Source organism: Salmo salar, chromosome ssa11, assembly GCF_905237065.1.
Source record: "Salmo salar chromosome ssa11, Ssal_v3.1, whole genome shotgun sequence".
NCBI classification, from domain to species: domain Eukaryota; kingdom Metazoa; phylum Chordata; class Actinopteri; order Salmoniformes; family Salmonidae; genus Salmo; species Salmo salar.
In genome coordinates, this window is record NC_059452.1 from 32,674,094 (window position 1) to 32,696,593 (window position 22,500).

Sequence of the window (22,500 nt, forward strand, 5' to 3'; positions counted from 1 at the left end):
GTGTGTGTGTGTGTGTGTGTGTGTGTGTGTGTGTGTGTAGATCTGAACGAGTGCTCTGCTAAGCCAGGTATCTGTGAGAACGGTCGTTGTGAGAACACGGTTGGAAGCTATCGCTGCAGGTGTGACCAAGGCTTCAGCGCCAACCCTACACAGACTGAATGTATAGGTAAATACACCCCTCTCCCTACATCTCTCTATCTCTCTCTCTTTCTCTTTCTCTCTCTCTCTCTCTCTCTCTCTCTCACTCTAACTCTCCGCCCCCCCTCTCTCTCTCTCACTCTAACTCTCCATCCCCCCCTCTCTCTCTCTCTCTCTCTCTCTCTCTCACTCTAACTCTCCATCCCCCCCTCTCTCTCTCTCTCTCTCTCTCTCTCACTCTAACTCTCCATCCCCCTCTCTCTCTCTCTCTCTCTTTCTCTCTCTCACTCTAACTCTCCATCCCCCTCTCTCTCTCTCTCTCTCTCTCTCTCTCTCTCTAACTCTCCGTCCCTCCTCTCCCCCTCTCTCTCTCTCTCTTTCTCACTCTAACTCTCCGCCCCCCCCCTCTCTCTCTCTCTCTCTCTCTCTCTCTCTCTCTCACTCTAACTCTCCGTCCCCCCCTCTCTCTCTCTTTCTCTCTCTCTCTCTCTAACTCTCCGTCCCTCCTCTCCCCCTCTCTCTCTCTCTCTCTCTCTCTCTCTCTCTCTAACTCTCCGTCCCTCCTCTCCCCCTCCCATCTAGATAACCGTCAGGGTCTGTGTTTCACGGAGGTGTTGACTACACTGTGTCAGATGCAGTCCAGTAGCAGGAACAGTGTGACTAAGTCTGAGTGTTGCTGTGATGGAGGACGAGGCTGGGGCTCTAACTGTGAGCTGTGTCCTCTACCTGGGACCACACACTACAAGAAGATGTGTCCACTGGGGCCTGGATACACAACAGACGGCAAAGGTAGAAATACTCACTCATATCTATACCCAACCCTGTACCATGGATGGTACACAATCACTAGTCTACTGAGCTAAAGGTAGAAATACTCACTCATATCTATACCCAACCCTGCACCATGGATGGTACACAATCACTAGTCTGCTGAGCTAAAGGTGGAAATAATCACTCATATCTATACCCAACCCTGCACCATGGATGGTACACAATCACTAGTCTACTGAGCTAAAGGTAGAAATACTCACTCATATCTATACCCAACCCTGCACCATGGATGGTACACAATCACTAGTCTACTGAGCTAAAGGTAGAAATACTCACTCATATCTATACCCAACCCTGCACCATGGATGGTACACAATCACTAGTCTACTGAGCTAAAGCCGAGGCAATAGCTCTGTGACCTCACATTGTCTTCAGGTCTCACCAAACTTCCTCCACTTTATGGACGGTTGGGATCTACCTGAGGACTACTCAGGCAAATGCAGATGAGTGTGTGTTTATTATGATAATGTTGTAGTTGACAGAACTCTCTCCCTCAGACATAGATGAGTGTGTGTTTATTATGATAATGTTGTAGTTGACAGAACTCTCTCTCCCTCAGACATAGATGAGTGTGTGTTTATTATGATAATGTTGTAGTTGACAGAACTCTTTCCCTCAGACATAGATGAGTGTGTGTTTATTATGATAATGTTGTAGTTGACAGGACTCTCTCTCCCTCAGACATAGATGAGTGTGTGTTTATTATGATAATGTTGTAGTTGACAGAACTCTCTCTCCCTCAGACATAGATGAGTGTGTGTTTATTATGATAATGTTGTAGTTGACAGGACTCTCTCTCCCTCAGACATAGATGAGTGTGTGTTTATTATGATAATGTTGTAGTTGACAGAACTCTCTCTCCCTCAGACATAGATGAGTGTGTGTTTATTATGATAATGTTGTAGTTGACAGAACTCTCTCTCCCTCAGACATAGATGAGTGTGTGTTTATTATGATAATGTTGTAGTTGACAGAACTCTCTCTCCCTCAGACATAGATGAGTGTGTGTTTATTATGATAATGTTGTAGTTGACAGAACTCTCTCCCTCAGACATAGATGAGTGTGTGTTTATTATGATAATGTTGTAGTTGACAGAACTCTCTCTCCCTCAGACATAGATGAGTGTGTGTTTATTATGATAATGTTGTAGTTGACAGGACTCTCTCTCCCTCAGACATAGATGAGTGTGTGTTTATTATGATAATGTTGTAGTTGACAGAACTCTCTCTCCCTCAGACATAGATGAGTGTCGTGTGATGGGGAACCTGTGTGTGAACGGACAGTGTGTCAACAGCTTGGGCTCCTACAGCTGTGTGTGTAAAACTGGATACACCACAGATATCACTGGCACCCTGTGTGTGGGTAAGACTACGACACTAACACTGTCTAAGGTTCAGTCCCAAATGACACTCTATTTCCTACTTAGTGCACTACCTTTGACCAGGCTCTCTCCTCCCTCTCTCCTCTCTAGATATGGATGAGTGTAACTTCTCTCTCTCCTCTCTAGATGTGGATGAGTGTAACTTCTCTCTCTCCTCTCTAGATGTGGATGAGTGTAACTTCTCTCTCTCCTCTCTAGATGTGGATGAGTGTAACTTCTCTCTCTCCTCTCTAGATGTGGATGAGTGTAACTTCTCTCTCTCCTCTCTAGATGTGGATGAGTGTAACTTCTCTCTCTCCTCTCTAGATGTGGATGAGTGTAACTTCTCTCTCCTCTCTAGATGTGGATGAGTGTAACTTCTCTCTCTCCTCTCTAGATGTGGATGAGTGTAACTTGTCTCTCTCCTCTCTAGATGTGCATGAGTGTAACTTCTCTCTCTCTCTCTAGATGTGGATGAGTGTAACTTCTCTCTCTCCTCTCTAGATGTGGATGAGTGTAACTTCTCTCTCTCCTCTCTAGATGTGGATGAGTGTAACTTCTATCTCTCCTCTCTAGATGTGGATGAGTGTAACATCTCTCTCTCCTCTCTAGATGTGGATGAGTGTAACTTCTCTCTCTCCTCTCTAGATGTGGATGAGTGTAACTTCTCTCTCCTCTCTAGATGTGGATGAGTGTAACTTCTCTCTCTCCTCTCTAGATGTGGATAAGTGTAACTTCTCTCTCCTCTCTAGATGTGGATGAGTGTAACTTCTCTCTCTCCTCTCTAGATATGGATGAGTGTAACTTCTCTCTCCTCTCTAGATGTGAATGAGTGTAACTTCTCTCTCTCCTCTCTAGATGTGGATCAGTGTAACTTCTCTCTCTCCTCTCTAGATGTGGATGAGTGTAACTTCTCTCTCTCCTGTGTAGATATGGATGAGTGTAACTTCTCTCTATCCTCTCTAGATATGGATGAGTGTAACTTCTCTCTCTCCTCTCTAAATGTGGATGAGTCTCCTCTCTAGATGTGGATGAGTGTAACTTGTCTCTCTCCTGTGTAGATATGGATGAGTGTAACTTGTCTCTCTCCTGTGTAGATATGGATGAGTGTGTGCAGGCTCCTAAGCCGTGTAACTTCATCTGTAAAAACACAGAGGGAAGCTACCTCTGTTCCTGTCCCAGAGGATACATCCTGCAGGAGGACGGCAAGAGCTGCCGAGGTGAGACGCACAGACACACACAGCAACACACACACACGGTCACAGTGACAGCCACACACACACAGCAACACACACACACGGTCACAGTGACAGCCACACACACACAGCAACACACACACACGGTCACAATGACAGCCACACACACACAGTGTGTGCATTTCCGTGTATGTGGTGAGCAGAGATTGTGATCTGTTGCATCTGGTAGTTAATGTGTTTATCAGTGTGAATGGTCAGTTTGGGGAGTTTATACAAACATAATTGGTCCATATTGCTCATTACCACTCTTGGCAACAGCTATGTTTACCCTAGGGCAGTATCTACACATGCTCACGCACACAGACACGCACAGACACAGACACACACACACACAAACACACTCAGACACACACATAAACTTTCCGGCTGGTTTCCACCATGTTTCCGGTGTCTGGCTCTGTGGCAGTTCATCAACAGGTCACTGACAGGGGAAGGACTGGAAACTAGCTCTATACCGTTGTGGAGCTGGAATCTAACCTTTACTCTCTCTATCCCTCTCTCTCTCTATCCCCCTCTCTCTCTATCCCTCTCTCTCTCTATCCCTCTCTCTCTCTATCCCTTTCTCTCTCTATCCCTTTCTCTCTCTATCGCTTTCTCTCTCTATCCCTCTCTCTCTATCCCCCTCTCTCTCTCTATCCCTCTCTCTCTCTCTCTCTATCCCTCTCTCGCTCTACCCCTCTCTCACTATCCACCTCTCTCTCTATCCCTCTCTCGCTCTACCCCTCTCTCTCTATCCCCCTCTCTCTCTATCCCTCTCTCTCTCTATCCCTCTCTCTCTCCATCCCTCTCTCTCTCTCCCCTTCTCTCGCTCTCTCTGTTTCTCTCTTCCTCCTCCCCCTTTCTCTCTCTCCCCTCTCTCACTCTCTCTGTCTCTGTCTCTGTCTCTCTCTTCCTCCTCCCCCCTTCTCTCTCTCTCTCTCTCCCTCCTCTCAGATCTGGATGAGTGTCAGAGCAAACAGCACAACTGTCAGTTCCTGTGTGTGAACACCATCGGGGGATTCACCTGTAAATGTCCTCCTGGCTTCACCCAGCACCATACTGCCTGCATAGGTAACTCACACACACACACACTGCCCCTCCTCCACTCGACTAGGCTTTACAAACATAACCAAGTGTAGCCACTTATCTTCCATCTCTCCCCATAAAAAGTCTCTTTAATGTTCTCAGTCTGCTATCACACATCAGATTGGGCTCAACTGAACTGTCGCCATGACAACTTAACAATGACTTGTTGTGGAATTTTGCAGTCTGTTGCCATGGTTACAACAGGGGTTTTCCATTCCGCACTTCAGCTCCCATGACTTTGCGGCTAGACAGCCTCCCTCCGTCCATTGGTCAATCAGACAGTCAGTCCGTTCATCAGTCAGTCAGTTAGTCAGTTAGTCAGACCATCAGTCAGTCAGACCGTCAATCAGCCAGTCAGTCAGTCAGTCAGTCAGTCACTCTCTCTGTAGATAGTAATGTCTCTCTCTCTCTCTCTCTCTCTCTGTAGATAGTAATGTCTCTCTCTCTGTAGATAGTAATGTCTCTCTCTCTCTCTCTCTCTCTCTCTCTGTAGATAGTAATGTCTCTCTCTCTGTAGATAGTAATGTCTCTCTCTGTAGACAGTAATGTTTCTCTCTCTGTAGATAGTAATGTCTCTCTCTCTCTCTCTCTCTCTCTGTAGATAGTAATGTCTCTCTTTCTGTAGATAGTAATGTCTCTCTCTCTCTCTCTCTCTGTAGACAGTAATGTTTCTCTCTCTGTAGATAGTAATGTCTCTCTCTCTCTCTCTCTCTCTCTCTCTGTAGATAGTAATGTCTCTCTTTCTGTAGATAGTAATGTCTCTCTCTCTCTGTAGATAGTAATGTTTCTCTCTCTGTAGATAATAATGTCTCTCTCTCTCTCTGTGTAGATAGTAATGTCTCTCTTTCTGTAGATAGTAATGTCTCTCTCTATGTAGATAGTAATGTCTCTCTCTCTCTCTCTCTCTCTCTCTCTCTGTAGATAGTAATGTCTCTCTCTCTCTCTGTAGATAGTAATGTCTCTCTCTCTGTAGATAGTAATGTCTCTCTCTCTCTGTAGATAGTAATGTCTCTCTTTCTGTAGATAGTAATGTCTCTCTCTCTGTAGATAGTAATGTCTCTCTCTCTGTAGATAGTAATGTCTCGCTCTCTGTAGATAGTAATGTCTCTCTCTCTCTCTCTCTCTCTCTCTCTCTCTCTCTCTCTCTCTGTAGATAGTAATGTCTCTCTTTCTGTAGATAGTAATGTTAGTCAAATTCAAATTCAAGCTGCTTTATTGGCATGAAAAACATTGTGTTAATATTGCCAAAGCAACAATGTATACAATATACATTGTAATACAATTATAAACAATAACAAATAATAATATAAAATGGCAGTAAATAATAATACAAAATTAAAAATAATAACAATAAAATAGTAGTAAAATAATAGTAAAATAGTAGAATGTAATAAATATAAAAATCTAAATATGGAAAATGAATCTATAACTAACTTATAACTAAATAACGGTCATCTTCACCATTACATCAGTACTACAACTACTATCATCATTACCACTACCACCACCATCACTAAACTGTTATCATTACCATTACTACCCATACCACTACTATTTGGAATGATAAACAACAATAATAATATTAGAAATAACAATAACAGTAATAACAATAATAGTAATAATAAGTAAGTTACTGCTTACTATGCAGATGTTATTATTCAGTGTCCCTCAGGCTATGGCTGGCAAATACATATTTGGCTGCAAGAGGAGCCATTGCTCATTCGCCCATGAGTATTTTTAGTTTTTCCTCTAGGTTTAATAAGTTCAAATTTGGAATAAATGTAGTCATTTCTGTGAATAAGGAATCTCTTTGTGAGGAATATTTATCACAGTAAAGGAGAAAGTGCATCTCTGTCTCTACCTCCCCTGTCGTGCAGTGACCACATACACGCTCCTCTTTGGGTAGCCATGTCTTTTTATGTCTGCCGGTTTCTATTGCCAATCGGTGGTCACTCAGCCTATACTTGGTAAGGATCTGTCTCTGCTTTGTATCTCTGACAGAGTAGAGATAATCAGCCAATTCATATTCTCTGTTTAGGGTCAGATAGCAATTTAGTCGGCTTTGGGATTTTGTTTCGTTTTTCCAATGTTGTAAATATGTGTCACAGTTGACTTGGACTGGTGTAAGGCGGAATCAGATGCAGGAGACAGGTGCTGAAGGTGAGTGTCCTTTTAATAATTTGACAGACAGAACAAAACCGCGAGGCACAGGGCGCTACAGACAGACTGCCTGGGAAAAACACATTCCCAATATTGCGAACAAAATATATATATATAAGCGGCACAAAAAGGCACGGGGCGCAGCCCGGTAAATCCTCTCTTCGTGAAACTGTCAGAAACAAACCCGTAATAAAACACAGACCACCGTCCTGAGTGGACAATCAACAATCCCGCACAAAACCCCAACTGAAAACCCCAACTGAAAACACACTGAAAACGCCCGACCGAGGAGGGGCGCCACTTTCGTTGGATCCTGTGACAGTACCCCTCCCCTGACGCCGGCCTCGGGGACGGCCCAGAGGGCGAGGCGCCGGCCGATCCGGTCGACGACGGTGGAAATCCAGCAGCATAGGGGGGTCCAGAACGTCCGCCGCCGGAACCCAGCACCTCTCCTCCGGACCGTACCCCTCCCAGTCCACGAGGTACTGCAGGCCCCCTACCCGACGTCGGGAGTCCAGGATGGCTCGGACTGTGTACGCCGGGACCCCCCCGATGTCCAGGGGGGGCGGGGGGACCTCCAGCACCTCATTGTCCTGCAGCGGACCAGCTACCACCGGCCTGAGGAGAGACACATGAAACGAGGGGTTAATGCGGTAATACGCAGGGAGTTGTAACCTGTAACACACCTCGTTTATCCTCCTCAGGACTTTGAACGGCCCCACAAACCGCAGACCCAGCTTCCCGGCAGGGCAGGCGGAGAGGCAGGTTCCGGGTCGAGAGCCAGACTCTATCCCCCGGATTGTACACGGGGGCGTCACTGCGGTGGTGGTCAGCGCTCTCCTTGTGACGTTCTCTAGCCCTCTTTAAACATTCCTGGACCGCGTTCCAGGTCTCCTTAGAGCGCTTGACCCATGCCTCCACCACAGGAGCCTCTGTCTGGCTCTGTTGCCATGGCACCAGGACCGGCTGATACCCCAGTACCACCTGGAAGGGTGACAGGTTAGTGGAGGAGTGGCGCTGAGAGTTCTGGGCCATCTCGGCCCATGGCACGAACTGCGCCCACTCCCCTGGCCGGTCCCGGCAATACGACCGCAGGAACCTGCCCACATCCTGGTTAATGCGCTCTACCTGCCCATTACTCTCGGGGTGGAAACCCGAGGTCAGGCTGACCGAGACCCCCAGCCTCTCCATAAACGATCTCCACACCCTGGACGTAAACTGGGGACCCCGATCAGATACGATGTCCTCGGGCACCCCGTAGTGCCGGCAGACGTGGGTGAACAGGGCCTCCGCGGTCTGCAGGGCCGTATGAAGACCGGGCAAAGCGAGCAGACGGCAGGACTTAGAGAACCTGTCCACCACGACCAGGATCGCCGTGTTCCCCTGAGACGGCGGGAGATCCGTAAGGAAATCCACCGAGAGGTGAGTCCAGGGCCGTTGTGGAACGGGGAGGGGCTGTAATTTCCCTCGAGGTAGGTGCCTCGGAGCCTTACACTGAGCGCACACCGAACAGGAAGAGACATAACGCCGAACATCCTCAGCCAAGGTGGGCCACCAGTACCTTCCCTTCAGGCCCCGCACTGTCCGTTCCACCCCAGGATGACCCGAGGAGGGTAGAGTATGGGACCATCGGATCAGGCGATCGCGAACACCAAGCGGAACGTATTTCCGGCCCACGGGACACTGCGGTGGAGTGGGTTCTGACCGGCCCGCCCGCTCGATGTCCGCATCCACCTCCCATACCACCAGACAGGAGGCGGGAAGTATGGGAGTAGGATCGATGGTCCGCTCCTCGGTGTCGTAGAGACGCGACAGTGCGTCAGCCTTCCGGTTCCGGGAACCTGGAATGTACGAGAGGGTAAAGTTAAACCTCGTAAAAAACATGGCCCACCTTGCCTGACGGGGATTAAGTCTCCTCGCTGCCCGAATATACTCCAGGTTACGGTGGTCGGTCCAGATGAGAAAAGGGTGACGTGCCCCCTCAAGCCAATGTCTCCACACCGTCAAAGCCCTGACCACGGCTAACAGCTCCCGGTCCCCCACATCATAGTTGCGCTCTGCCGGGCTCAGCTTCTTAGAAAAGAACGCACATGGGCGGAGCTTCGGAGGAACGCCCGAGCGCTGCGACAGCACAGCTCCTACCCCAGCCTCGGACGCGTCCACCTCCACTATGAATGGCAAAGAGGGGTCCGGATGCGCCAGGACAGGTGCATTGGTAAACAGAACCTTCAGACGATGGAAGGCTCTGTCCGCCTCTGCCGACCATCGTAGCCGCACCGGCCCCCCCTTCATCAGTGAGGTAATGGGAGCTGCCACTTGGCCAAAACCCCGGATAAACCTCCGATAATAATTAGCGAACCCCAAGAACCGCTGCACCTCCTTCACCGTGGCTGGGGTTGGCCAATTATGCACAGCCGTCACGCGGTCACACTCCACCTCCACCCCCGAGGTGGAAATGCGATATCCTAGAAATGAGATGGCTCGTTTGAAGAACTCACATTTCTCAGCCTTGACGTATAGGTTATGCTCCAGCAGCCGCCCAAGCACTTTACGCACCAGGGACACATGCTCGGCGCGTGTGGCGGAGCAGATCAGGATGTCATCGATGTACACCACCACACCCTGCCCGAGCATGTCCCTAAGGACCTCGTCCACAAAGGATTGGAAGACAGCGGGAGCGTTCTTTAACCCATACGGCATGACGAGGTACTCATAATGGCCGCGATGTGGTACTAAATGCGGTTTTCCACTCATCTCCATCTCGGATACGCACCAGGTTATACGCACTCCTGAGATCCAATTTCGTGAAGAAGCGCGCCCCGTGAAATGACTCTACTGCCGTAGCAATGAGAGGTAGCTGGTAACTGAAACCCACTGTGATAGCATTTAAACCTCTATAGTCAATGCACGGGCGCAGACCTCCCTCCTTCTTCTTCACGAAAAAGAAGCTCGAGGAGACGGGGGACGTAGAGGGCCGAATGTATCCCTGTCTCAAGGACTCAGCGACGTATGTATCCATAGCCACTGTCTCCACCTGAGACAGAGGATACACGTGACTCCTAGGAAGAACCGCGTCAGCCTGGAGGTTTATCGCACAATCCCCTCGTCGATGTGGGGGTAATAGAGTCGCCTTCGTCTTACTGAAGGCGATAGCCAAATCGGCATACTCTGAGGGAATGTGCACGGTGGAGAATTGGTCTGGACTCTCCACCGTAGTCGCACCGATGGAAACTCCTATGCACCTACCTGAGCACTCCCTCGACCACCCCTTAAGAGCCCTCTGCCTCCACGAAATCTGGGGGTTGTGTGTGGCTAGCCAGGGGATTCCCAAACCACCGGAAACGCTGGGGAGTCAATGAGGAACAGGCAGATACGCTCCACATGACCCCCACCTGTCTGCATCACCAGTGGCACATTGACCTCACCTACTTGGCATGACCCTAGCAGGCGACTATCTAGGGCGTGCACGGGGAAGGGGTGGTCCAGCTGAACCAGGGGAATCCCTAACCTATTAGCTAACCCACGGTCCATAAAACTCCCAGCTGCACCTGAATCGACTAGCGCCTTATACTGGAAGTGAGGGGAAAATTTAGGAAAACAAACGGAGGTGTACAAGTGATCGACAGGGGGCTCTGGGTGTGGCTGGTGCGGACTCACCTGGGGGGTTGAAGTAGTGCTCCGCCTGCCCTCCGAACTCCCGGAGGGACCTCTCCAGCACCGGTCCACAGTGTGTCCTCTGCGCCCACATCGGGTGCAGGAGAGACCCCCCCCCTCCGGTCCTCCTCGATGCAGCCCCCCCTATCTCCATGGGCTGTGGAGCGGGAGGACTGGGAGGCGGAACGAACAGGCCCCGACTGGAACGTCCCCGGGCAGCCAGCAGGTTGTCCAATCTAATGGACAAATCCACCAGTTGGTCCAGAGTGGAGGTGTTGTCCCTACAAGCCAGCTCCCGGCGGACGTCCTCGCGAAGGCTGCACCTATAGTGGTCTATCAGGGCCCGCTCGTTCCACCCCGATCCAGCGGCGAGGGTCCGGAATTCTAATGCAAAATCCTGAGCGCTCCTCGTCTCCTGTCTCAAATGGAATAGTCGCTCACCCGCCTCCCTGCCCTCCGGGGGATGATCGAAAACCGCCCGGAAGCGGTGGGTGAACTCAGGGTAGTCGCCCCGGGCCGAGTCTGGACCATCCCAGACTGCATTGGCCCATTCCAGGGCTCTACCCGTGAGACACGAGACGAGGACGCTCACCCTCTCTTCGTCGGAGGGAGGGGGGCGGACGGTCGCCAGGTACAGTTCCAGTTGGAGCAAGAACCCCTTGCACCCAGCGGCCGTCCCATCGAACTCCCTGGGCGGTGAAATCCGGATCCCGCCGGCACCCGCTTCAGTGGGTGTGGGTAGGGGCGCAGGGTGAGGGACCGGAGCTGGTCTGGCTGGGGAGGCACCTCTCTCCCAGCTCTCCAACCGGGCCAACACCTGATCCATGGCCGAGCCTAGGCGGTGGAGGAGGCCGGCATGTTGGGAGACCTGCTCAGCCATGGATGGCGCTTCTGCTCCTGCTGACTCCATAGGTTCAGGTGCGGGATTCTGTCACAGTTGACTTGGACTGGTGTAAGGCGGAATCAGATGCAGGAGACAGGTGCTGAAGGTGAGTGTCCTTTTAATAATTTGACACACAGAACAAAACCGCGAGGCACAGGGCGCTACAGACAGACTGCCTGGGAAAAACACATTCCCAATATTGCGAACAAAATATATATATATAAGCGGCACAAAAAGGCACGGGGCGCAGCCCGGTAAATCCTCTCTTGGTGAAACTGTCAGAAACAAACCCGCAATAAAACACGGACCACCGTCCTGAGTGGACAATCAACAATCCCGCACAAAACCCCAATTGAAAACACACACTAAATAAGGCCCCACTAATGACAGACACAAAACAGGTGCGGAACAGACAGACGAAACCAAAAGACACAGAACCAACGATCGGTGGCAGCTAATAGGCCGGCGACGACGACTGCCGAGCGCCGCCCGACCGAGGAGGGGCGCCACTTTCGTTGGATCCTGTGACAATATGAGTCCTTTGATTGGTTCATGATTTTGTTTATTTGAATTCTTTCTTTTGAAGCAGTGCTGGTGTCAGCTTGGTTGGTAAGGTCCAACACCAGCTGACTGAGAGGGCTCGTTTCTGGGCTCAGCTCTTGGGTTTGGAGTGCTTTAAATTGCAGACTTGAATTTGGACTTGAATTTAGATGTAGCCAAAATTTTTATGATCTTTTCTGTATTTTCATTATTACTGGAAAGCGGCCCAATTCTGCCCTACATGCATTAGTTGGTGTATTTCTCTGGACTTGTAGGATTTTCCGACAGAATTCTGCATGTAGGGCTTCAATTGGATGTTTGTCCCACATTTTAAAGTCCAGTTTATTGAGTGGCCCCCAAACCTCACTTCCGTAAAGAGCTATTGGTAGGATTACACTGTCAAATATTTTGGTCCAAATTGTAATTGGGATGTTGATTTTGAATAATTTCATTTTTATTGCATACAATGCTCTGCGGGATTTTTCTTTGAGTGTATTCACTGCCATGATATGCAGTGAATGATGCAGATATGGTCAGACCAAGGTAGGTGTAATTTTTAGTGTGTTCAATGATGGTGTTGTTCAGGGGGAATTTATATTTGTGTTTCTGACATCTGGTTTTCTTTTGGAAAATCATGATTTTCGTTTTTTGGAAATTTACTGCCAGGGCCCAATTATGGCAATATTGCTCTAGAATATTAATGTTCTGTTGAAGACCTTCTTTGGTTGGTGATAGAAGTACCAAGTCATCAGCATAAATCCTCTTCAGCGTCTCGTCCCGTCAGCGGGATCAAAATCCAGGGAAAACTCCTAGCGACATTAGCATAACGAAATTTAATATATATCTTTTTTCAAATATAGGACTGTCTCATATCGTTTTATAGATACACCTCTCCTGAATCGACCCACGTCGTCCGATTTCAAAAAGGTTTTACAGGAAAAGCAAATCATTAGATTATGTTAGAGGAGTCCATCGTAAAAGCAGCAACATAGCCATTTTCCGACCAACCACATGCATCACAAATAACCCAAAAACAGCTAAATGCAGCACTAACCTTTTACAAACTTCATCAGATGACACACCTAGGACATCATGTTACACAATGCATGCATTCTTTTGTTCAATAAAGTTCATATTTATATATGAAAACAGCATTTTACATCGGCGTCTGACGTTGACTAACTATTTTCCCGTCAAATGCAATCCGGGGAAACAGAGCTACAATTTACTGAATTACTATTCGAAAACATGTTTAAAATGTAATATTGTCATTCTAAGATTTATAGATGAATATCTCTTGAAAGCACCTGTCATACCAGATTTAAAAATAACTTGATGATTTCATTGTGTTTCAAAACGTTTCCAAAGGTGGGGGTAGACAGGGTCATAATGGTGATGGCCCTCCCCCTGTGACCAATTTCCAACGCGTCTCATTCACTGAGTTTCGACAGTAGAAGGCTCAAAACACTTTGTAAAGACTGGCAACATCTTGTGGAAGCAATAGGAAGTGCTCAAATAACGATAGCTCACGGTGTGAATAATAGGCAACGACGTGAAGTTGAGTCCACAATTCAGAATTCCACTTCCTGTTTCAATCGGTCTCGGGGTTTTGACTGCCATATGAGTTCTGTTATACTCACAGACACCATTCAAACAGTTTTAGAAGCTTTAGGGTGTTTTCTATCCACAGGTATTAATTATATGCATATCCTAGCTTCTGAGTTTGATTAGTAGGCCGTTGAAAATGGGCACGAATTTTTTCCAAAATGCGCTGTGGCGCCCCCTATCCTAGGGTAACGTCAAGAGGATATAGCAGGTATTTCACCTCTGTGTCAAATAGTGTGAGTCCTGGGGCTGGAGAATGGTCCAACATGTCTGCTAATTCATTGATATAAATGTTGAAAAGGTTTGGACTCAAACTGCAGCCTTGTCTCACACCTCGACATTGTGAAAATAATTCTGTTCTTTGGTTTTTGATTTTTATTGCACATTTATTTTCTGTGTACATACATTTTATTAAGTCATACACCTTACCACCAAGCCCACTTTGGAGAATTTTGTAGAATAGCCCTTCTGTCACGGCTTTCTTCGTCGGAGGACGATATAGCGAAATCGTCGTCTGAAAAGGTGGACCAATATGCAGCAGAGTTGGTGTTCATTTTCTCAATTCATTAACGAACGTTGAACACGAAAAAAACAAGAAAACAATAAGCACGACAAATGACAGTTTTGCAGGCTATACATACGCAGTGCAAAAACAATCTCCTCCCTCTTAAGCACAGCATTTTGCAACTCAGGTGTGCTGTTTTTCAGCATTTCATTTCTGATGTTGTCTAGACCACAAGCCTTCTTTGATTTAATAGATTTGAGCTTTTCATTTACTTCTTGTTGGGTTATTGGGTAATCTAATGGATTTTGGTTGTTTTTAATGACTGATTCAAGGATGTTCAATTTTTCTTTAATTTTTAATTGGTTCTGTTGTAAGTCTTTTTGTGGGATGTTTTTGTATAGATTATCAAAATATGTTTTCCAAATTCCTACATCTTGTATGGCTAATTCTTGCGGCTTTGTTGTGCTTAAATTGTTCCACATGTCCCAGAACTGATTTTGGTCAATTGCGTTTTAGTCTCTCTGTAGATAGTAATGTCTCTCTCTCTCTCTCTCTCTCTGTAGTAATGTCTCTCTCTCTCTCTCTCTGTAGATAGTAATGTCTCTCTCTCTCTGTAGATAGTAATGTCTCTCTCTCTCTCTCTCTCTCTCTCTGTAGATAGTAATGTCTCTCTCTCTCTCTGTAGATAGTAATGTCTCTCTCTCTCTCTGTAGATAGTAATGTCTCTCTCTCTCTGTAGATAGTAATGTCTCTCTCTGTAGATAGTAATGTCTCTCTCTCTCTCTCTGTAGATAGTCATGTCTCTCTCTCTATGTAGATAGTAATGTCTCTCTCCTCTCTCTCTCTCTCTCTCTCTCTGTAGATAGTAATGTCGCTCTCTGTAGATAGTAGTGTCTCTCTCTCTCTCTGTAGATAGTAATGTCTCTCTCTCTCTCTGTAGATAGTAATGTCTCTCTCTCTGTAGATAGTAATGTCTCTCTCTCTGTAGATAGTAATGTCTCTCTCTCTCTGTAGATAGTAATGTCTCTCTCTCTCTCTCTCTCTGTAGATAGTAATGTCTCTCTCTCTCTCTGTAGATAGTAATGTCTCTCTCTCTCTCTGTAGATAGTAATCTCTCTCTCTCTCTCTCTCTCTCTCTCTCTCTGTAGATAGTAATGTCTCTCTCTGTAGATAGTAATGTCTCTCTCTCTCTCTCTCTCTGTAGATAGTAATGTCTCTCTCTCTCTCTCTCTCTGTAGATAGTAATGTCTCTCTCTGTAGATAGTAATGTATCTCTCTCTGTAGATAGTAATGTCTCTCTCTCTCTGTAGATAGTAATGTCTCTCTCTCTCTCTCTGTAGATAGTAATGTCTCTCTCTCTGTAGATAGTAATGTTTCTCTCTCTGTAGATAGTAACGTCTCTCTCTCTCTCTCTCTGTAGATAGTAATGTCTCTCTCTCTCTCTCTCTCTCTCTCTCTGTAGATAGTAATGTTTCTCTCTCTGTAGATAGTAATGTATCTCTCTCTCTCTGTAGATAGTAATGTCTCTCTCTCTCTGTAGATAGTAATGTCTCTCTCTCTGTAGATAGTAATGTCTCTCTCTCGCTCTCTGTAGATAGTAATGTCTCTCTCTCTGTAGATAGTAATCTCTCTCTGTAGATAGTAATGTCTCTCTCTCTCTCCGTCTGTAGATAGTAATGTCTCTCTCTCTGTAGATAGTAATGTCTCTCTCTCTGTAGATAATGTCTCTCTCTCTCTCTGTAGATAGTAATGTCTCTCTCTCTCTCTGTAGATAGTAATGTCTCTCTCTCTGTAGATAGTAATGTCTCTCTCTCTCTCTGTAGATAGTAATGTCTCTCTCTCTCTCTCTCTGTAGATAGTAATGTCTCTCTCTCTCTGTAGATAGTAATCTCTCTCTCTCTCTCTGTCGATAGTAATCTCTCTCTCTCTCTGTACATAGTAATGTCTCTCTCTGTAGATAGTAATGTCTCTCTCTCTCTGTAGATAGTAATGTCTCTCTCTCGATAGTAATGTCTCTCTCTCTGTTGATAGTAATGTCTCTCTCTCTCTCGCTCTCTCTCTGTAGATAGTAATGAGTCTCTCTCTCTCTCTGTAGATAGTAATGAGTCTCTCTCTCTCTCTGTAGATAGTAATGAGTCTCTCTGTCTGTAGATAGTAATGTTTCTCTCTCTGTAGATAGTAATGTCTCTCTGTCTGTAGATAGTAATGTTTCTCTCTCTGTAGATAGTAACGTCTCTCTCTCTCTCTGTAGATAGTAATGTCTCTCTCTCTCTGTAGATAGTAATGTCTCTCTCTCTGTAGATAGTAATGTCTCTGTGTCTCTCTCTCTGTAGATAGTAATGTTTCTCTCTCTGTAGATAGTAATGTCTCTCTCTCTCTTTCTCTCTCTGTAGATAGTAATGTCTCTCTCTCTCTGTAGATAGTAATGTCTCTCTCTCTCTGTAGATAGTAATGTCTCTCTCTCTGTAGATAGTAATCTCTCTCTGTAGATAGTAATGTCTCTCTCTCTCTCCGTCTGTAGATAGTAATGTCTCTCTCTCTCTGTAGATAGTAATGTCTCTCTCTCTGTAGATAGTAATGTCTCTCTCTCTCTCTGTAGATAGTAATGTCTCTCTCTCTCTCTCTCTGTAGATAGTAATGTCACTCTCTCTCTCTGTAGATAGTAATGTCTCTCTCTCTCTCTGTAGATAGTAATGTCTCTCTCTCTCTCTCTCTGTAGATAGTAATGTCACTCTCTCTCTGTAGATAGTAATCTCTCTCTCTCTCTCTGTAGATAGTAATCTCTCTCTCTCTGTACATAGTAATGTCTCTCTCTCTCTCTCTGTAGATAGTAATGTCTCTCTCTCTCTGTAGATAGTAATGTCTCTCTCTCGATAGTAATGTCTCTCTCTCTGTTGATAGTAATGTCTCTCTCTCTCTCTCTCTGTAGATAGTAATGAGTCTCTCTCTCTCTCTGTAGATAGTAATGAGTCTCTCTCTCTCTCTGTAGATAGTAATGAGTCTCTCTCTGTAGATAGTAATGTCTCTCTGTCTGTAGATAGTAATGTTTCTCTCTCTGTAGATAGTAACGTCTCTCTCTCTCTCTCTGTAGATAGTAATGTCTCTCTCTCTCTGTAGATAGTAATGTCTCTCTGTCTCTCTCTCTGTAGATAGTAATGTTTCTCTCTCTGTAGATAGTAATGTCTCTCTCTCTTTCTCTCTCTGTAGATAGTAATGTCTCTTTCTCTCTCTGTAGATAGTAATGTCTCTCTCTCTCTCTGTAGATAGTAATGTCTCTCTCTCGCTCTCTGTAGATAGTAATGTCTCTCTCTCTGTAGATAGTAATGTCTCTCTCTGTCAAGAGCTGGCTCAAGAAAGCAGGAGAGGTAGAGTCAGGCGCAGGAGACAGAGAATTCTTGACCACACTTCTTTATTCAAGAAAATGGATGTGTTCGCCAAAAAAATAGCGACGCAGCCCTTAAATACTTCTGCGGTGGTAAACACAGCGAAACCAACCACAGGCAGAGGAAAACCAGCACACGTTCCTCAAGCACATAAACCGGAGAAGAAACACAATCACGCACAAACACAGACATCCTACGCTAAACTAAATAACCCCCCCCCCCCTACTAATGACTAACCCAAAACAGGTGCGTGCCTACCTAGACCTAACCAACAGAAAGTGAAACAAAAAAGGATCGATGGCAGCTAGTAGAACGGCGACGACGACCGCCGAGCTCCACCCGGCCGAGGAGGGGCGCCACCATCCGTCGGTGTCGTGACAGTACTCCCCCCCTGACGCGCGGCTCCCGCAGCGCGCCGACGCCGGCCTCGAGGACTCCCCGGAGGGCGAGGCGCAGGGCGATCCGGATGGAGGCTGGACCCCTCCCAGTCCACGAGGTACTGCAGGCCCCTCGCCCGGCGTCTGGAGTCCAAGATGGACCGGACTGTGTACGCCGGGGGCCCCCCGATGTCCAGGGAGGGTGGAGGGACCTCCCGTACCTCATTTTCCTGCAGCGGACCAGCTACCACCGGCCTGAGGAGAGACACATGAAACGAGGGGTTAATACGATAATAAGAAGGAAGTTGTAATCTGTAACACACCTCGGTTATTCTCCTCAGGACTTTAAATGGCCCCACAAACCGCGGACCCAGCTTCCGGCAGGGCAGGCGGAGGGGCAGATTCCGGGTCGAGAGCCAGACTCTCTCCCCTGGGGTGAACACGGGGGCCTCGCTGCGGTGCCGGTCAGCGCTCGCCTTTTGTCGCTCCCTGGCTCGTTCCAGGGATTCCTGCACAGCGTCCCAGGTCTCCCTTGAGCGCTGAACCCATTCCTCCACCGCAGGGGCCTCCGTCTGGCTCTGATGCCATGGCCCCAGGACCGGCTGATAACCCAACACACATTGGAATGGTGACATGTTGGTAGAGGAGTGGCGCAAAGAGTTCTGAGCCATTTCGGCCCATGGCACGAACCTTGCCCACTCCCCTGGCCGGTCCTGGCAGTAGGACCGCAGAAACCTGCCCACCTCCTGGTTTACCCTTTCTACCTGCCCATTACTTTCGGGGTGAAACCCCGAGGTCAAACTGACCGAAACCCCCAGTCGCTCCATAAACGCCCGCCACACTCGGGACGTGAACTGGGGGCCTCGATCTGAGACGATATCCTCGGGCACCCCGTAGTGCCGGAAGACGTGGGTGAATAAGGCTTCCGCGGTCTGCAGGGCCGTAGGAAGACCGGGTAACGGAAGCAGACGGCAGGACTTAGAGAACCGGTCCACAACGACCAGGATCGTAGTGTTGCCCTGAGACGGCGGGAGATCGGTCAGGAAATCCACCGCCAGGTGGGACCATGGTCGTTGTGGAACCGGGAGGGGCTGTAATTTCCCTCTAGGCAGGTGCCTGGTAGCCTTACTCTGAGCGCACACCGAACAGGAGGAGACATAGTGCCTCACGTCCCTCACCAAGGTGGGCCACCAGTATCTCCCACTAAGACCACACACTGTCCGCTCAACCCCTGGGTGACCCGAGGAGGGAAGCGTGTGAGCCCACCGAATCAGACGATCGCGAACACCGAGCGGAACGTACTTACGACCCACTGGACACTGCGGAGGAGTAGGCTCCGTCCGTAACGCCCGCTCGATGTCCGCGTCCACCTCCCAGACCACCGGTGCCACCAGGCAGGAGGCTGGAAGTATGGGAGTGGGATCGGTGGACCGTTCATCGGCGTCATGGAGACGAGACAGTGCGTCGGCCTTAGTGTTCCGGGAACCTGGGATATACGAGATGTTAAACTGAAATCTAGTAAAGAACATCGCCCACCTGGCTTGACGCGGGTTCAGTCTCCTCGCCGCCCGGATGTACTCCAGATTGCGGTGGTCAGTCCAGATGAGAAAAGGGTGACACGCCCCCTCAAGCCAATGTCTCCACACCTTCAGGGCTCTGACCACAGCCAACAACTCCCTGTCCCCCACATCATAGTTACGCTCCGCCGGACTCAACTTCCTAGAGAAGAAGGCGCAGGGGCGGAGCTTGGGGGGGGGCGCCCGGGCGCTGGGACAGCACGGCTCCTACCTCAGCCTCGGACGCGTCCACCTCCACTATGAAGGGCAAAGAGGGGTCCGGGTGCGCCAGCACCGGAGCGTCGGTGAACAAAACCTTCAGACGACTAAAGGCCCTGTCCGCCTCCGCGGACCACCGCAACCGCACCGGGCCCCCCTTCATCAGTGAGGTAATGGGAGCCGCCACCTGCCCAAAGCCCCGGATAAACCTCCGGTAGTAATTGGCAAATCCCAAAAACCGCTGCACCTCCTTCACCGTGGTGGGAGTCGGCCAATTCCGCACGGCTGAGATGCGGTCACATTCCATCACTACCCCTGATGTGGAAATGCGATACCCCAAGAAAGAGACGGCTGGTTTGGAAAACTCACATTTCTCAGCCTTGACGTATAGGTCATGCTCCACCAGTCGCCCAAGCACTTTACGCACCAGAGACACATGCTCGGCGCGTGTAGCGGAGTAGACCAGAATGTCATTGATGTACACCACTACACCCTGACCGAGCAGGTCCCGGAGAATCTCGTCCACAAAGGATTGGAAGACTGCGGGAGCATTCTTTAACCCATACGGCATGACGAGGTACTCATAATGGCCAGATGTGGTACGAAATGCAGTTTTCCACTCGTCCCCTCCTCGGATACGCACCAGATTATATGCACTCCTGAGATCCAATTTCGTGAAGAAGCGCGCCCCGTGAAATGACTCTATCGCCGAGGCGATGAGAGGTAGTGCGTAACTGAAACCCACTGTGATGGCATTTAGACCTCTATAGTCAATGCACGGGCACAGACCTCCCTCCTTCTTCTTCACAAAAAAGAAGCTCGAGGAGACGGGTGAGTTAGATGGCCGAATGTATCCCTGCCTCAAAGACTCAGTGACGTATGTTTCCATAGCCGCTGTTTCCTCCTGAGACAGGGGATAAACGTGACTACGAGGAAGTGCAGCGCCCACCTGGAGGTTTATCGCACAGTCTCCTCGTCGATGAGATGGTAATTGGGTCGCCTTCGTTTTACTGAAGGCGATAGCCAAATCGGCATACTCTGAGGGAATGTGCACGGTGGAGACTTGGTCTGGACTCTCCACCGTAGTCGCACCGATGGAAACTCCTATGCACCTGCCCGAGCACTCATTTGACCACCCCTTAAGAGCCCTCTGTCCCCACGAAATCTTAGGGTTGTGAGTGGCTAGCCAGGGAATACCTAGAACCACTGGAAACGCTGGGGAATCAATGAGGAAAAGACTAATCCGCTCCTCATGACCCCCCCGCATTACCATGACCAGTGGCACAGTGACCTCCCTGACCAGCCCTGACCCTAGTGGTCGACTGTCTAGGGCGTGCACGGGGAAGGGTTGGTCCAACTGGACCAGGGGAATCCCTAACTTAGCCGCGACCCCAAGGTCCATAAAACTCCCCGCCGCGCCTGAATTGATTAGCGCCTTAAACCGGGAGTGAGGGGAGAAACACGGAAAAGACACTGACACATACATGTGACGGACAGGGGGCTCTGGGTGAGGCTGGTGCTGACTCACCTGAGGTGTCAAAGGAGCGCTCTGCCTGCCTTCTGGACTCCCAGGTGAGTCTCTCCAGCACCGGTCCACAGTGTGCCCTCTGCGACCACATGAGGTGCAGGAGCGAACTCCCCCTCCAGTCTTCCTGGCTGCTGCCCCCCCATCTCCATAGGTGTGGGAGCAGGAGGGCTGGAGGGTGGAATGAGCAGGGCCCGGGTCGGACGTCAGCGGGCGGCCAGCAGATTGTCCAGTCGGATGGACAGGTCCACCAGTTGGTCCAGGGTGAAAGGGTCGTGTCCCGACAGGCTAATTCCCGGCGGACGTCCTCCCTCAAACTACAACGGTAGTGATCTATAAGGGCCCTCTCATTCCACCCTGCTCCCGCGGCCAGGGTCCGGAACTCGAGAGCAAAATCCTGCGCGCTCCTCGTCTCCTGCCTCCTGTAGATAATAATGAGTCTCTCTCTGTAGATAGTAATGAGTCTCTCACTCTCTCTGTAGATAGTAATGAGTCTCTCACTCTCTCTGTAGATAGTAATGAGTCTCTCTCTCTCTGTAGATAGTAATGACTCTCTCTCTCTGTAGATAATAATGAGTCTCTCTCTCTCTGTAGATAGTAATGAGTCTCTCACTCTCTCTCTGTAGATAGTAATGACTCTCTCTCTCTCTCTCTCTCTGTAGATAGTAATGTCTCTCTCTCTCTCTCTCTGTAGATAGTAATGAGTCTCTCACTCTCTGTAGATAGTAATGACTCTCTCTCTCTCTGTAGATAGTAATGTCTCTCTCTCTCTCTGTAGATAGTAATGTCTCTCTCTCTGTAGATAGTAATGACTCTCTCTCTCTCTGTAGATAGTAATGAGTCTCTCACTCTCTCTCTGTAGATAGTAATGACTCTCTCTCTCTGTAGATAGTAATGACTCTCTCTCTCTGTAGATAGTAATGACTCTCTCTCTCTGTAGATAGTAATGACTCTCTCTCTGTAGATAGTAATGAGTCTCTCTCTCTCTCTCTGTAGATAGTAATGACTCTCTCTCTGTAGATAGTAATGACTCTCTCGCTCTCTCTCTCTCTGTAGATAGTAATGTCTCTCGCTCTCTCTCTCTGTAGATAGTAATGTCTCTCTCTCTCTCTGTAGATAGTAATGAGTCTCTCTCTCTCTCTGTAGATAGTAATGAGTCTCTCTCTCTCTCTTGTAGATAGTAATGACTCTCTCTCTCTCTGTAGATAATAATGAGTCTCTCTCTCTCTGTAGATAGTAATGAGTCTCTCACTCTCTCTCTGTAGATAGTAATGAGTCTCTCTCTCTCTCTCTGTAGATAGTAATGAATGTCTCTCTCTCTCTGTAGATAGTAATGAATGTCTCTCTCTCTGTAGATAAAAATGAGTCTCTCTCTCTCTGTAGATAGTAATGAATGTCTCTCTCTCTCTGTAGATAGTAATGACTCTCTCTCTCTCTGTAGA

The 22,500-nt window shown here is 48.3% G+C and overlaps 1 protein-coding gene across 3 annotated transcripts in view; it reads left to right on the forward strand.

Moving 5' to 3' along the window:
* LOC106595265 (fibrillin-1) overlaps positions 1 to 22,500 on the forward strand; it is a 159,455-nt gene that overhangs the window by 129,602 nt on the left and 7,353 nt on the right. For all 3 annotated transcript variants that reach the window (XM_045689380.1, XM_045689379.1, XM_045689381.1), the window contains 5 exons: positions 41 to 166; positions 721 to 927; positions 2,207 to 2,332; positions 3,428 to 3,550; positions 4,520 to 4,636. In XM_045689380.1, coding sequence (XP_045545336.1) covers positions 41 to 166; positions 721 to 927; positions 2,207 to 2,332; positions 3,428 to 3,550; positions 4,520 to 4,636 — 699 coding nt within the window. The remainder of the gene's footprint in view (positions 1 to 40; positions 167 to 720; positions 928 to 2,206; positions 2,333 to 3,427; positions 3,551 to 4,519; positions 4,637 to 22,500) is intronic.